The following is a 17,281-nucleotide window of genomic DNA, read 5'->3' as shown; positions in this document are numbered from 1 at the left end:
ATATATATTACTTGATTATTATTTAAAAAAAAGTTCAGTAACAATTATAATGAATCTCCTATATTACATTGTATTGATATACTATGAGTTATATATTTAAATAAACAAATTCGACAATCAATTACTTATGTATGAACTTCTCATATATAATATTGCATTTATATACTTTCAAATATTTATTTAATTATAAATATTGGGGATTAACTCATTTACACAATGCGCGTATAAAACTAATAATAATAATAAGGTGGTAAAATGTTTTGCGCAAATAAAGAAAAAAAGGCAAAAGGATTAAAAAAAAAAAGAAAAAAAAAAGAAAGGTGTGCGCAACAAAGCAAAAGGGTTTAAAAAAAAAAATGGAAGATGCGCAACAAAGCCAAAGGAATTTAAAAAAAAAAAAAAAAATGGGGCAGCAAGCAAGATTCAAATCTTTGATCTACAATCTCCTCATCTCCATAAACATGCGTTTCTATCATTTTATTATGGAGTGTTTTAAGATTAATTAATTTTTTTTTGTTTTAATTTCTTAATTAGTAACGTAAAAATTAAATATTAGGCTTTCTAAAATTTGAGGTCCTGTGTTGTTGGGTAGCTTGCACAGCTTAAAATTTGGTCCTAAAATTTATGTGTCTTATATTGTGAAATTCTATGATTATGAACATAAATTATGTACTCAAAACTAAGTGGCTTGTAGTCCATTGGTATTGAATTGCTCCCCTATGTAGGAAATCTAGGTTTTGAGCTTCAGTGTAAGTGTAGATTGTATGAGTATCCCCCTTCATTTGTAATAAAAAAAATTATGTACTTAAATTATATTTGAAGAATAAGTAAATATATAACATGTGTCTTGTGTTGTGAAATTTTGTACCTTACAAGTATGAATTCTGTAATTCGTCGTCTTAATTTAGGGTCCATAATGCTATGTAGATCCTAGTCCATGATATAAATTGCCTAAGGGATATTAGGAAGCAATCATTATTGTGTGGACCATATTATCAAATAATGTAAATTCAGTATACAAATAATATACTTTTAGTATATTAAAAATGTACATTATATTCAAGGAAAATACATTATTTTGTATATTGTACATTCAACACACAAATAATGTATTTTTTGTTATGATCCATACAACCGTGTGTGGACCACAATAATTTGCGATTAGGAGGGGTGCAAAGCAGGTCTTGAAAGAAGTTGTGATGGTAACACCAATCCAACTCATTATTACTAGACTCGAACAACATGATATTTGACTTTACATAAATGGACAACATCCTATGCAATAATGCATAGGGTGTTGTGGGGGGATATGCATCTTGTATTTGTTGGATATGCAAATTGCAATAAATTTTGTGAGGTATAGTTGTGGTTCACTAGTAGCCATACATGGTTTCTCCCCTATCTCTACACCCAAAGTTCGGGCCTTAAAATCACCTAACCCAAACATTGGGCCTTACAATCACCTAGCCCAATGGGCCCAAAAATATCTTCCTTTCCATCTCCATAAATATCCCGCAGCCGGCGCTGCTTATCTCTCTCAAAACTCAAAACCTTATCCTTAAAGCAGCCATGGCATCCTCAGCTGCTTCCATCCATTTTCTCTCTGTAAACCCTCAATCTCTTCCTCACTCTAACCTCAACCGCGCGCCCGCTTCGCTGTCTCTCTTCTCCTTCCCCTCTGTCAAGCGCTCTTTATCCCTTTCTTGTTCCATCAGAAACTCGCGGGTCGTGAGAAATGTCGCGTTTTCGGACCAGATACAGGGAGTTGATGACTTCGAGGAGGAAACTCCCAGTGGTGGCGCCTCCTACTCCTACTCCAACGAACCGAGTTTCCCTCCTGAACTCAAGCTCTTCGTCGGGAATTTGCCCTTCAACGTAGAGAGCGCTACTCTTGCTGGGCTGTTTAGCCAAGCTGGAAGTGTTGAAATGGCTGAGGTATAACTTCCCCTCTCTCTACCATAGCTATTATTTTAGTTTTTCCCTTTTTTCTTTCATGGATGCGCGTTAGTATGGGATTTGAATTGTTCTAGCATTTTGTCATTTCCAAAGTTTTTTATGCTAGTGTCTGTAAATAGTTGAATTGCATTGTATGTATGATTATGTGTTTATGGGCTTTGAATCTTTAAGCTGCAACTAGTTTCTTTTGCTCTCATTTCCTGAATTGTGATAGCATAGCTATGTCTGCTGTAATTTTTTTTATTTTTTTTACTTTTTTGCAGTTTTTTTAAGGGTTTAATTGGAGAATGGTAAACTAAATTTTAAAGTTTGAAACCTTTTCAGGTTATATATGACAAACAGACTGGAAGAAGCAGAGGGTTTGGGTTTGTGACAATGTCTACAGTGGAGGAAGTTGAAGCTGCTGCTCAACAGTTCAATGGATATGTGAGCTTTTACTTCAAGTTTGAATTTTGTGTACTTTTATGCACTGCAATTACCTTTATACATTGCTTGAATCTACATGGTGAATGTGGCTAATGAGAATTGGTTGAAAATGAGCTTTGGTTTCTCTTTTTTAATTTTTAGTTTTAAGGATAATATTTTTCAAAGAAAGTTCTTTGACTTTCTGATCAAATATGTGCTGCTATTCAATGTCATATATGTTTGTGTGTTGTATTTCTGGAATCTTAACTTTGATGACATTAATATACCCTTCTGCTCAATCCACATTTACAGCTTCATCTGGCTAAGTAAAGTGTGTATATTTATATCATTAAGAGTAAATGTATGATGTTTCACAGGAACTTGAGGGGAGGCCACTGAGGGTAAATTCTGGGCCACCGCCACCTAAGAGGGAAACATCTTCTTTCAGAGAATCCAGGGGTGGTGGCAGTTACGGGGGCAGTTTTGGCAGCGGCAATAGACTCCATGTTGGGAACCTTTCATGGGGTGTTGATGAGGACGCTCTTGAATCTTTGTTCAGTGAGCATGGAAAGGTGATGGAAGCCAAAGTGGTGTATGACCGAGAGAGTGGCAGATCAAAGGGTTTTGGATTTGTTACATACAGTTCTTCTGAGGAGGCCAGCAGTGCTGCTGAGAATTTGAATGGAGCTGTAAGTATATTCGTATATTGAGTCCATTTCTTTCCCATATTTATGCATGATGCATAAAACGAGTTCATTTCTTTGCATGGTTATATGTTCATCTGGTCCTCGGAAAACTTCATTACTGGCTTTAAGCTTTAGCTTCCAATATAATCTTGTACAACAACAGTTGCTGGAAAACATTGCAACAATTTCATTAATTCTTTATATTCATACGAGTTGATTCTAATCCAATTGTCCAGTTTTGGCTAAGCAAAAAAACTTCATATATGCTCTAAAACTAAAAGCCTCTGATTTTTGTCAAGTATATGTAATATTCTTCTTTGACTGTAGGAAAGCTCTTCATTGGTATGTTCTTTGTTTGATCTCTGACATCTGAAATTCTTTTTTTTTTTTTTTTTTTGGTATCTTTTCTTTTTCAAAATTAAACTTCTATAGTTCCCTACTTACATTTGCAATTCTTTTTGTGAATTTTTGTTCAGGAACTAAATGGTAGACAAATCCGAGTAAGTCCTGCTGAATCCCGCCCTCCTAGGCGGTTCTGAGATTGTCATCTGTCAATGGTGCCTGATTTCCTTCTACCAAGAAAAACCCTCGCGGTAAGCTTTGTGTATGCTTTTCTTCAAATCGACACATCTAATGAAGCTAAACAACCACTGGGTAGATATTTATTAGAAAATCAAGATTTCCGATATTGTTATTTTCCTGAAGAGGTTTTCGATTTCCTCAACAGTTCTGTTCTGATGAGACGCGGGTGACAACGAAGCAAGGCTGATAAGGACCTGGGTTTTGCGGAGAGGTTTTACCCACACACCACTTTGGCTGCATTTCAACTTACAAAGAGCAAACTAGTCTATTTATGTTTTTGATATATGTTCTAGATAGAATATGCCTCTCCAATGTTACTTGTAATGTGCAACTTATGAAGTTATGGTGGATTAGACACATTAAAATTGTTGTGGATCAATTGGTTTTCTTGAATCTGGTCTGAAGAATGCTGTAGTAATATGTATTTGCAGTGCAAGAAAAATGCATACATTCTTGATTCTTGACCCCATCAAGTTCAGGTTTCGTTTGCATGTTATGTTAATTGAGTTTACAAGTTGATTTTTTATTTAAGTGACGAGGGGAACCTACAATTACTACTTGAGACTTGAGAGTATGTATTGGGTAAATCTCATTAGTTTATGTTGTTCATAGTTGAACGACTCAGACCATAGGTTGTTCTTGGTAGGTAAACTAGTTTAAGTTGATCGGCTTAAACCAAGGAGGCCAATAGGTCGTTGTTGTCTCTTGTGGTTATCAAGTAAATAATAATATGATCAATTTAACTGCGGCTCGTGATCAAGTCTTTCTCATGTCCTTTGTGATTATCAACTTGATTGGAGGGAGTTGATTTTTATATGTATTATTACTTGGCGTTTATACTTTATAGTAAGTATTACTAATGTACATTATAATCAATGATCTCAACATTATCAAACAGATTCGCATCTTTGTCTTCAACTTGATTGGAGGGAGTTGATTTTTATATGTATTATTACTTGGCGTTTATACTTTATAGTAAGTATTACTAATGTACATTATAATCAATGATCTCAACATTATCAAACAGATTCGCATCTTTGTCTTCTTTGCTTTATTGAGACAAACCAACCAAAATTAGAAACAGTAGACTTCCTGTCAAGAATCCTTAAACGCAAACAGATTTTGTCCTTTCATAATATTTAGCCTTTGAAAGTCTGAGGACACTTATCCCTTTTGACCTCACAACATTCAACCAACAGATGGTGATAAAATTGTTTTCCAAGAAATTACAAAACTTCAACATACCTTCATCTGTTCTCTAGCAATCAACATATTCCCATTATATAGCCTTCCATTTTATTCACTGCAAACTGAATTACTCTAATGCATAATGGGTCTTGACAGTATGAAATCTGTACGGTATGTTTTCGTCTATGTTCTCCCTCGAACCTCTACTTTGTCTCAGCAATTTGGTTTATCTGAACTTGTATTTATTGCCAGATTTAGAGACGAGCTTGTTGAAACTGCAGAAGAGGGGAAGTTTAACGTTGCTGCCTCCATGAAAAACGAGGAGCAGAAGACTGAATTGGAAGCAGCGAGAAAGGGCTTCCAGAAGAAGAAGCTTTCACGAGTCTTTTCAGAGGACTATGAAGCAGTGCAGAGGAATATATTTGATCCTCGCGGAACCAGCCTTAGCCTATGGAATAAGTTATTCCTCTTAGCATGCCTTGCTTCTCTTTTTGTTGACCCTCTGTTCTTTTATCTACCGAGCATTGAGGACGAGATGTGCCTGGCTGCAAGTCATCCCCTCGAGATAGTCCTCACAGTAACTCGATCAGTGATAGATGCATTCTATGTCATCCAGATTTTTGTTAGGTTCAGAACAGCTTATGTAGCGCCTTCCTCTCGAGTTTATGGGAGAGGAGAGCTCGTCATTGACTCTAAAAGGATTGCATCCCGGTATTTCTCTAAGGACTTGTGGTTCGACTTGTTAGCTGCTCTTCCTCTTCCACAGGTCATCCGTGTTCTTTCCAAGATTTAGCCCCCGCCCCGAATTCTTGATTTTAATGTTTAGTGTCTCTTACTCATATTTTTCAGGTCTTGATTTGGGCTGCAATCCCATCTATGAGAGGCTCAAACAAAATCTCAGCCAAACATGCGCTTCGCCTCACTATAATGTCTCAATTCCTACTGAGATTGTATCTCATTTTCCCTCTGTCATCTAAAATCATCAAGACCACTGGTGTGATGGTGGAAGCTGTGTGGGCTGGGGCAGCATGCAACTTGCTCCTCTATATGCTGGCAAGTCATGTAAGTGTATGATTGTTAGGATCAAGTGCTTACCACTTACACCAAAAGCTATAGCTAGTAGCGAAAACGCAACTTTACGGGACGATGGGTGCTGGACTTGGCCTTTTTCCGCCCTCTGCCTGCCGCCCAACAATTCCTTGACTTGGCTCTGATACCACTTGTTAGGAATTAGGATCAAGCACTTACCACTTTATTTGCTTATAGACCGCCATCACATTTTCGGGATGCTGGGTGTTGGACCTGGCCTTTTTAAGCCAGCCCTTTATCAGCCTCCGCCCAATAATAATTATTCAATTTCTTATAGTCTTCTTGGAAAAAAATCCTAAATCTTGGCTAATAGCATTCTTAAATTATGTAGGTCATTGGTTCGTGTTGGTACTTTTTGGGTGTTGAAAGGCAAGAACAGTGTTGGAAAAAGGTTTGTGATGAGCAAAAGCCAAATTGCCAGTACTGGTACTTTGATTGCAGATGGAGGCATGAAGGCAGAAGAGTTGGGTGGTATGAGTGGAGCAACATCTCCAGATTATGTGGTCCTGACACTGACTTGTACTACTTTGGGATTTATGGTGATATTATGAGCTTTGGAGTTGGGCAGGCGTCGTTCTTGGACAAGTACTCTTACTGCCTCCGGTGGGGGCTGAGGAACCTGAGGTAGGCTAACAATATATAGATAGCAATGAAAGCATCATCACCGAAACAGTGTTTAATTTGCTTGCAGCTCTCTTGGGCAGAACCTCACCACAGGTGCCTACATTGGAGAAAACAACTTTGCCATTGTTGTTGCAATTCTGGGATTGGTTCTTTTCGCCTTACTTATCGGGAATATGCAAGTAAGTTTAAGATGATGGATGTGTTGATTTGTGGGGTTGAAGCATTTCCGATCCATTTCTTGCTTTAATTTGTTTTTTTTTGACTGTAATATATATCAGACATACCTCCAGTCTGCCACTCTGAGGCTAGAAGAGTGGAGGGTGAAGAGGACTGATGCAGAAGAGTGGATGCACCACCGGCAGCTCCCACACGAGCTCAAGGACAGAGTGCGCAGATATCATCTCCATAAATGGGTGACTACACGAGGCGTCGATGAAGAAGCCATTGTCAGAGGTCTTCCTTTGGATCTCAGACGAGACATCAAACGCCATCTCTGTCTTGGTCTGGTTCGACGTGTAAGTATAGTTTTGTTGTCCAAATATAAGGAAATAAAGTTGCCACAACATCAATAATAATGTGTAGATGAAAATGCAGGTTGCAGTATTTGATGAGATGGATGAGTGCATTCTGGATGCAATCTGTGAGAGGCTAAAGCCGGTGCTATTCACACCAGGAACTCGGCTTCTGCGAGAGGGAGATCCTGTGAGCGAAATGCTGTTCATCATTCGCGGCCGCCTGGAGTCTTACACCACAGATGGAGGGCGAAGCGGGTTCTTCAACTCGTGCAGGCTGGGCCCCTGTGATTTCTGCGGAGAAGAGCTGCTAACTTGGGCTCTAGACCCGCACCCCAGCATCATCCTCCCTTCGTCTTCACGCACAGTCACAGCCCTCACAGAAACAGAAGCATTCGCGCTGGCTGCAGACGACCTCAGATTCGTTGCATCGCAGTTCAGGAAGCTGCACACCAAGCAGCTGAGGCACACCTTCAAGTTCTACTCGCACCACTGGAGGACCTGGGCTGCATGCTTCATACAAGCAGCCTGGTTTCGCTACAACAAACGGAAACACCTCGCAGCACTCAACGCCAGGGAGAATCAACCTTCTCACTTGGGTATGTATGCTGCAAGCTCAAGAAAGGGAAAGGGTAGTAGTAGCAGCAGGAGGATGAGCTCGCTTCATATCCTCAACTCATTACACAAGCCTCTGGAACCAGATTTCTCAGCTGATATAGATAGATGATATATAGCCCAAGGAAAGGGGAATGAGAATGAGATACCAGATTCAACTACAACTCCATTCCAAATTTATTCTCAATACAATTCAATCACTACTACACTAGACGTGTAAATGAGTCAAGCTATTCCACCTTAATTATTGTCGTCCACTTAAACTTGAGCTCGACTAACGAATCAAGCCCAACAAGTAGCTCACAAGCCTAATACAATTTTTTTATTTTATTTTATGTATTACAAATTAAATGAATATTGAGTTAATACTAGACATAGTCCATCACTTTGCCAGATTTAGCTATTGATAAATAATTTGACTACATTCCAACTATGACTTTGTTAGTTTTACCAAATTTAGTCCTCCATCTTAATTTCTATTCATTTGTTGTTATATCCCAGGATAACCAAGTACATTTCATTCACTCATTCACTAATATTTGATGAAAAGCATGCTATATATTTGATTTATGGAAAAACTTGTTGTCACCTTGTGACCTTAATTAACAAAAGATTAGGAGGAGAGATAAATAAAAAAATTATATTATTCATAGTTAACAAACTCAAACCAAAAAAGATAATGGCCTTGTTTGGTAAAAAATTGGCCTATAGGCCAATTTTGGCTTATTTGACCATTATTAATTGTTTGATTTAGTTAAAATATCAATATAAATGTTTGGTTAATTAGCTTTTTGCAACTCTAAAAGACTAAAATTAAAAAAGCTACTCCTAGCAACTTTTTCAATTAGCTTTTTGAGAAAAGAAATTATACCAAACAGCTATCAGCTAACAGCTAATTTACCAAACACTTTTCAACAATCAGCTAATGTTATCAACTATTGATACCCTCTAATTAACACAATCAACTAACAGCAAACAGCTATCAGCTAACAACCATTTTACCAAACAGGGCCAATATATATAACTTCTTAAAAAAACTTAAATTTAGACTTTCAAAAAAAAAAAAAAAAACTTAAATTTAGAATCTTACCATTACCAAACCAACTCCTTATCAACCACATACGCTCCAAACCTCTCTCGCCATTCAAACCCTTTCTAAACTCTAAACTATATCCAAGCAGAGGTTATATTCAATTGTTTGCCTCTGAAAATAATGGCAGAAATTAAATCTAAAATGGAAAATGCTTTGTTCCCTCCTAAAATCTCTCCTGACCATTGAGTATTGATTCCACTAACTTCTTATAAAGACTAAACCGTCTAATGAAAAAGTGTCATATCTGTTATAAGGAAAAATAGAATAGAGAGAAAAAGGGGAATCTCATATTCATTCTCTATACATTCTGTACAATGGTACATGGTACATTATATATAGGGTACAAGATAATCTATACAATAAATTCCAGAAACTGTTTCAACCGTTACAAGAATAAATATCTAATAATGTCCATTAATAATATATATTTGTAACACTCCCCCTTGGACATTATTTGTCCACAACCTTGCCTCGTCAAAAACTTGTTAGGAAAACCCTGTGGGAAAAACCTAAACAAGAAAAGAGTACGAGGTATATCGATAGTATATTTAAATACATCCATGCCTCATTAAAAACTTCACTAGGAAAACCACGTGGGAAAAAAAAAAAAACTAGTTGAAGAAAAGAGTACATGATATATGTAAAAACATATATTGTATTGGTCGCCTCATTAAAAACCTTAACATAAGAAAACCCTGTGGGAAAAACTTAGTTAAGGGAAAAAAGAGTACACCATAAGCCTTCAGGGCATAATCTGCATAATCTTCAGGATTTTGGAGTTTGTTCATTTATTAACCAATTATTTTGCAACTTTCCCCCATTGTCATTACTATATCATACCCCTGCCTCGTTAAAAATCACACTAGAAAACCCATCGGGAAAAACCTAGTGAGGAAAAGAGTACATGGTATGTATATGCTGCAAAAAGTATAACTATTAGTCCTTTTAAGACCCAATCTACATGATTGACCAATCTACAGGATTGACTCGAGTGAGTGTACTTCCTGTCTCCCCCTGAAGATAACAATCTTCAAATTCTATATTGCGTGTAAATCATTGTTTCTAAAGGGTGTAGAGAAGGGATATGGTACAATCTTCAGGATTGTCATTAGAATTTATCATATTTCTCATGATCATCTGGACTAATAAAATTATTTATAGTTTATATTTTGTTGCTCCCCCTAAATATAATAATTTTTCTTCACCTACACATATCAATCTTATGGATATTTTGTAGGTATACATTTGCTAACTTGTCACTGGAGCAAACCTTCTAAACAAATATTTTATCACTCTTCTGGAGTTCATGTGGATCAAGGTATTTTATATCATGAAAAACTATATACATTTTTATATGTAACAAGTATGATGACTTCATGCCAAAAAGCATCAATACGAGTATTTTTACCTTGATTTGCTATTCGTTATCTTATCTCACAACTTAACATCATCAAGCTTTTTATATATTTCATTGATGTTTACACCATAAATATTGACTGAGATAATAAATAAGTCCATTATCAACTCTTTATTGAGCACATAATGGTACATATTATTCCTTCTATATGAGGATAATAACCCCATTCGCAACTCTCTAAAAAGTAAATAATGGCACTTAAATATACTTAAGTAAATCCTCATTTCGGGAATTATAAATCCATTAGGGATTTTTTAAGATAAACTAGAGGATATATATTTAGGATATTTTCAAGAGGAAACAATATTTGAGTTTCCCAATCACATATAACATTACTAGGCATGTTTATGATAATATATTTTCATACTTTGTTATGGGGGAGAAAATACATTTAAAAGATCATAGTTAGTAACTTACTAACTTTTATACTTCTTATTTTGTGATTTTCATTCATCACATTTTGAGAAAATCCATCAAGGATTTTAAATATAAGTAACAAGTTACCCATATAAATACGTGATAACTATAACTATTAACCACATATCTAATTTATTTACTGCTAGTTTTATTGAATAGCGGAATATAAAGCCATGATTAATATTGGGTCTCTGCGAAAACCCTCCACTCGCCTTTTATTAGCGAATTCTGATTTGTATGTCTTAATGCTATTTTCTATGAAAACAGTTAGCGCACGCTGCAGGCGTTATACTACTATTTTCATTTCTGGATCCAGACTTAAGTATTTATGAGCAATAGAGGCAAAATATGTTGTCGACAACTGTAACAGCTTTGTAGATATCTTTTATACACATGGCAATTTTGTATCAACCAAATATATGGCATTTCCCAGATTATTTGAATTTGGTTGTTCCGCTTCCCCAGTATTTTAGTTGTTTGGTGCCCCTACAATTTTACTTGGGGTTTTCGCCTTCTAGACGAATATCTTCAGGATAAAATTTCTATATTTCTGGAGTGACGAAATTTCTACACTAGATCTAGTTTTGTAAATTCTTAAACCAATATATGCTTCTTGCATAATGGTAGAAATATTTAGTCCTAGTTGGGGATTTCAACTCTTAATATATATGAAATATTTTCTATGGACTTAGTCACTCTTTGAGATTTCTAGCAGATAATTTGTTCAATGTCTGAACTTCTGGTTCTATAAGGCTAGTACATGGGTTTGAAGATTTTTATCAATTTCTCGGCATTTAATTAATTAGAAATTTCAAATCTCCCCCTAATGCCAAGAAAAGATCTTATAATGCAACCAACATCACTGTTGATTTCTCATGATGGGATATAGCTAGAAGGGTTGCATACTAAAAAAAAATTGAACGCAGATAGGGAAATGCATCTTGTACTAGCGTATGTGATATGTAGTGGATCAGGATATTGGTTTTTCAATTTTGAAGGTCCCCAAAAAAAATATTTCCTCCAAAAATGCTTAATTTGCTTTCTGAAAAAAAAAATTCATAAATAATATGAGCAAAAATATGACCTGCATGCATGGAGCTAACATCTCGTAGTGTGTTGATGAATTTAGACACCAAACATTCAAAAAAAATCCTGTCGAATTTTCACTTCTGGTGAAAGAGTAGCCACAACTCTCATAATATAATCCCGCTCCATATCATTGTTAAAATTTTGCTTGAGCAAAGCCAAGAGCATTGTACAATGTCCGGGCAGCAGTAAGCCTAACAAATTTTATGCAAATAAATTTAACAGGTCATAGTAGCATTTAATCACATGCAAGCTAAGGTTTAGCAACGACAGGTGCACCTTAACAGAACTATCTCACTGTTTTATGGTTTAAAGCTCAAATAATACTATGACTTTAAAAATATTTGTCTTAAAAGTTTACTTCACGTTGTAGCATTCATGGCCTATAGCAAATATTTGTTATCAACAAGAGAAAACAACAAATCCTCTTTGTTTTATGGTTCACATAGCTACAAAGCAAATTTGAACAAATAGAAGTTCTCAAATTCTGAACACATTATGAACAAATGAAACTGTGTTGCCAACATCATAATTTGCTATCCCAAAAACCAATTAGGCATTCAAATGCCAAGTCTGATGCAATGTGAGTATTGCTATCATCATGCAAATATATGTGTATATTCTCAAATAATCAACTTCTCAATGTGCTTAAATAATTCAAGATACTGAAATTGATAGCAAATTTCAGCAACTTTGACCCAAATTGCAGAATTTTCTGGGGGGAAACGGTAACACATTTTGGCAAAAAAAAATGTTTGAGATACGAAGTTCACCAAATCTAGAATGTACATAAAAATTTTCATGCCAATCAAAGGTCTGGAAGTATATTTTCCAAAAAAATTTTCAACACTGCGCCAGACAGAAAAATAACTGGCAGGACACTGCCAGAACTTTACCGAATTTTTCTGGAACAACCAAAGCATATTTTGAGAAAATCTTTTTAAATACATAAAATATCGTAAGTCCAGGTTCTCCCAAAAAGTTTCAGGCCAAAAGGAATTCAACAGATATTTTTTTACGAATATAATTTTCAAGCTACAGTGATCATAGTTTTTCAGGCATGCGAGGGTCCAAAATGAACCAAATTAGCAGTATGATTAACACTAAAATAAGGGACCATGATTAGCCTATAGCCTCATATAAAAGATGCAAAGTAACGCATGCACATATATATGTACACATACAGATTGGTTTGACCCATAAGTGTGCATTCCATTTTGCATGTACCCAGACAACATAGCATTCCAAGCATTTGATCATATAAGGCAAGGCAACATTAACCTCCAAATATTAATCACAAAATAATATAATTAGCAATTAGCAAGTATATTAATTAAATCACTAACTGTATATTTTCTTCAAAGCCATGAGATCACACCAAATACGTGGATATATTAGCATTAACAAGGAGTGAAGGTAAGGAAAAAACAGTAGTGATCCATCGCCTGAAAAAATTCGAAGCTATCGCACACTTGCTTCCCGGTGCCTAGAATGTAATTAGCGCTGCCACTAGATTGAATTTGCCGCAAAGGAATATATATATGCACACACAGACATACTACTGCATATATACATACACATACATACATACATACATACATATATATATATATATATATATATATATATATATATATATATATATATATATATATATATATATATATATATATATATATATATATCTAAAAACATAATAAGTGTCAATACAAGTTATGTCCTTGATTTTTGTCCCTTTTTTATATGCTAATAAATGTATACATTGTGCTTTAATTGTTGTACATTCATTTGCATTGGACAAAATCACCCTTACACCGTTATAACACCGTTAGTTTTTAATATATCTACCAATCTTACCATACACCTACATCTATCATATCTTTTTCCTATTTTTAATTATCATTTTATTAAAATGATCATATAACAATTAATTTAATTATAAATTATATTTTAATTAAATATTTATATATATATATATATATATATATATATATATATATATATATATATATATATATATATATATATATGTATATTATTTGTGTATCCATATCAATATATCATATATGTGAGTGCTAGCTTAGTATTATTTGTAAATTATTATTATATAAAAGTATAATTTTTTTTTTTTGATCACTATATTATTCAAATATATGATAATTCAAAAGTATCATCAATTTAAGAAATTGCAAAACATAATTTTAACTAATTTTTAAAATTTTGTTACTTACAAATATTTTAATATTGGGCATAAGTTTTCGCGCATCGCGCGTACAAAATGCTAGTATATATATATATATATATATATATATATATATATATATATATATATATATATATATATATATATATATATATATGCAGACATAGTAGCAAATATGAAGTGAGAGGGAATTGTACGTATCTGCAAGACGACCAATTGTATTGGGCTGGTCAATGGAGAATGGAACGGACGGCGTCGGTGTTGACGCTGCTCCTTTGTCCGCCTCTTATTCACGCCTGAAACTTGTCGGCCGCGCAACAACGATCCAAGGAGCCGCCTACGGCTGATCAGCGATCAGTCCATCCAGATTAGTTCGCTACGGCGATCAGTCCATCCAGATCATCCTTTTCTCTCAAAATTGCTAGAGCATTTTCGGTTCTGGATTTCCAGGTTGAAACTCTTAGTGGCGGTAACGGGGTGGCAGACGGCGGTGGCTGATTCTTCTCGGCGACAACGACAACGGCTGGTGGTGTCTGTGTTTTGTATTAAAAAACGCACTGCGAGATCTATTCCTCAAGATCCCGTAATGCTGATCTGAGGAAGATCCAACAAGAGAGAAATCAGATCAGAAGTTCCGCATCTCCCAATCATTGACTCGCCGATCGGATTGCGAGAAGTATCCATTGCGGCAGGCCTCAAGATTTACGATCGGTGATAACCACGAAGTTTGATTGGCGCGACGGATGAGGCGGGAGGCTACGGGATTCACAACGGCGTCCCCGTCTGGATGATCTCGCCTTCTCGACACCAATCCAGAGATTAGCATCACGGTAGGTAAAATCAAACTCTGATAATCCATTCGGTAAAGCATCAGGTGCTGATAACGTGTTATAAGGAAAAATAGAATAGAGAGAAAAAGGGGAATCTCATATTCATTCTCTATACATTCTGTACAATGGTACATTATATATAGGGTACAAGATAATCTATACAATAAATTCCAGAAACCGTTTCAACCGTTACAAGAATAAATACCTAATAATGTCCATTAATAATATATATTTGTAACAATATCAAGGAGGGAAAATTTTTAGGAAGTGAATAGCATTACTCATCTAAAAAACCTATTAAATTTGTGGAATAAATATGGAATTAACTCAAATAATAATTAATTTTGTAGGAGATTTTAACGCCGCCAATCCATCTTTACCGCAGCAAGCACCCCCACACATTTCGCGGACCCTACTCGGCAACCACTACCTATATATACTCCTCTCTCGACATTTCATTTATCATCAAATTACATAGGCGCTAAAACGGAGATCTCTTTTCTTCATTTGGTTGATTCCCTATATGCACTCTCAAGGTAAATTTCTTACTTTCTTTTTTTATCCTTATTTCTGATCCTTGTTGAATTGCTATAATATTGAAAATTTTGGAATCCGTTTCGTGAAATTCATTGTGCTTGCGGATGAAGAGTTCAATTGTGTTAGGATATTGATGCTATTTATGTTTCTGATGGTTTTTAGATTCGAAAAGAACGCAGTAACTTGATTCGGGTGTCGCTCGTTGAATTGATTGTCATCTTTTGTGTTGTTATATTTTAATTCATGAATTTACGTTCACTGCTCGTGGTGGTAGTGGTGGATGAAGGGTTCTATTCTGTTTGCAAATACTCCGTATTGATGTTCTCGATAAATATGATTCTGGGATTTTTTTGTGGGGTGTGTATAAACATGAGATAAATATTTGCCACAAGAATCTGATAAAATTCATTCCAGATTTTAACAATCGTAAAATTGAACCATGTGAATAGAGAATTCTGCAGATCTATATGCATTTGGTGATTTTTTATTATTGGGTATAGATATGCCATTGGTTTATATGGGTTGTGAATCATACATAAGAAGATTGAATTCATCTTTTTCAACCAAAAGATTATGTTTTAAACACAGGTTTCTGATGGTGGGTTGATGTTTATTGCTTTTAAGTGCAATGTCAATTTGTACTGCTCCTTGTATATATAATATATTATAGCTTGGTGATATGAATTTGTAATGCTGTAATCTGGAGTAGCTTTGATAGTAATTATAATGTTTTTTTTTTTTTTAAACAATAGTAATTATAATGTTTAATTACAGTTACTAAAAAAAATGTATAATTACAGATGCAGATCTTTGTGAAGACACTCACAGGAAAGACCATCACACTTGAGGTTGAAGTTCAGATACCATTGACAATGTTAAAGCAAAGATCCAAGATAAGGAAGGCATTCCCCCAGACCAGCAGAGGCTGATCTTTGCCGGCAAGCAGCTTGAGGATGGTAGGACACTTGCAGACTACAATATTCAGAAGGAGTCAACACTCCATTTAGTGCTGCGCCTGAGGGGAGGGATGCAGATCTTTGTCAAGACCTTAATAGGGAAGACCATCACATTGGAAGTGGAGAGCTCAGATACAATTGACAACGTTAAAGCAAAGATTCAGGACAAGGAAGGCATTCCCCCAGATCAGCAGCGACTGATTTTTGCTGGCAAGCAGCTCGAGGATGGGAGGACACTTGCAGACTACAACATTTAAAAGGAGTCAACACTCCATTTGGTGCTGCGACTGAGGGGAGGCATGCAGATCTTCGTCAAGACCTTAACAGGGAAGACCATCACATTGGAAGTGGAGAAGCTCAGATACAATTGACAATGTTAAAGCAAAGATTCAGGGAGGCATTCCCCCAGATCAGCAGCGACTGATTTTTGCTGGCAAGCAGCTCGCGGATGGGAGGACACTTGCAGACTACAACATTCAAAAGAAGTCATGACACTCCATTTGGTGCTGCGTCTGAGGGGAGGGATGCCGATCTTTGTCAAGACCTTGACAGGGAAGACAATCACATTGGAAGTGGAGAGCTTAGATACAATTGACAATGTTAAAGCAAAGGTTCAGGACAAGGAAGGTATTCCTCCAGACCAGCAGCGACTGATTTTTGCTGGTGAGCAACTTTGCTGGTGAGCAACTTGAGGATGGGCGCACCCTTGCAGACTATATCATCCAGAAGGAGTCCACCCTTCACCTCGTGCTCCGTCTCCGTGGTGGTGGCTTTTAAAAATTTTACACCTATGGTTCTGTCCTTATATTTAATAATCTTTTTTATGTCTATTTTGCTGGAAGTGTTGCTTCTGGTTAAATATTCTTATTATGTTGTATAGAGATCATTCATTTTTTATTCATTCAACTTACTTTTTTATTTGGTTTGCTGGTCCAAGCAATTCAATTTTGTAGGAATTTATTATTATGCATTTATGCTAGTACTGGAATTTGAGGCTTACATCCAATTTAGCATAACCACTCCTACACTGAAATCCTTAGACTAGCAACCTTAGTAAAAAGTCAAGGCAATTTTCATTTCTAATT

General features: G+C 35.7%; 2 protein-coding genes and 1 pseudogene across 4 annotated transcripts; all 3 read left to right on the top strand.

The window, feature by feature from the left end:
• Positions 1 to 1,527: 1,527 nt before the first annotated feature.
• On the top strand, positions 1,528 to 4,102 carry LOC109192697 (29 kDa ribonucleoprotein A, chloroplastic-like). 3 transcript variants are annotated; one of them, XM_019343399.1, is made up of 5 exons: positions 1,528 to 1,935; positions 2,281 to 2,382; positions 2,739 to 3,050; positions 3,524 to 3,637; positions 3,775 to 4,102. In XM_019343399.1, the coding sequence occupies exons 1-4, from the start codon at positions 1,570 to 1,572 to the stop codon at positions 3,584 to 3,586; spliced, it is 843 nt and encodes a 280-aa protein (XP_019198944.1). In that variant the 5' UTR covers positions 1,528 to 1,569; the 3' UTR covers positions 3,587 to 3,637; positions 3,775 to 4,102. The 3 variants fall into 3 exon arrangements, with proteins under 3 accessions (XP_019198944.1, XP_019198942.1, XP_019198945.1); XM_019343397.1 differs by having other exon boundaries at positions 3,524 to 3,640; XM_019343400.1 differs by having other exon boundaries at positions 3,524 to 3,640; positions 3,753 to 4,102.
• Positions 4,103 to 4,672: 570 nt separating this feature from the next.
• On the top strand, positions 4,673 to 7,792 carry LOC109192668 (protein CNGC15b-like). The gene is made up of 6 exons (XM_019343364.1): positions 4,673 to 5,583; positions 5,667 to 5,879; positions 6,238 to 6,530; positions 6,598 to 6,709; positions 6,809 to 7,045; positions 7,125 to 7,792. Exons 1-6 carry the CDS (start codon positions 4,960 to 4,962, stop codon positions 7,767 to 7,769), a joined length of 2,124 nt encoding a protein of 707 aa, XP_019198909.1. The 5' UTR covers positions 4,673 to 4,959; the 3' UTR covers positions 7,770 to 7,792.
• An 8,248-nt stretch (positions 7,793 to 16,040) lies between these two features.
• Positions 16,041 to 17,193, top strand: LOC109192675 (annotated as a pseudogene).
• The last annotated feature ends 88 nt before the right edge of the window (positions 17,194 to 17,281 follow it).

This window comes from Ipomoea nil, unplaced genomic scaffold, assembly GCF_001879475.1.
Source record: "Ipomoea nil cultivar Tokyo-kokei standard unplaced genomic scaffold, Asagao_1.1 scaffold1830, whole genome shotgun sequence".
Classification (NCBI taxonomy): domain Eukaryota; kingdom Viridiplantae; phylum Streptophyta; class Magnoliopsida; order Solanales; family Convolvulaceae; genus Ipomoea; species Ipomoea nil.
The sequence above is the reverse complement of the archived record's forward strand: the minus strand, read 5'-3'. Positions and strand labels throughout refer to the sequence as shown.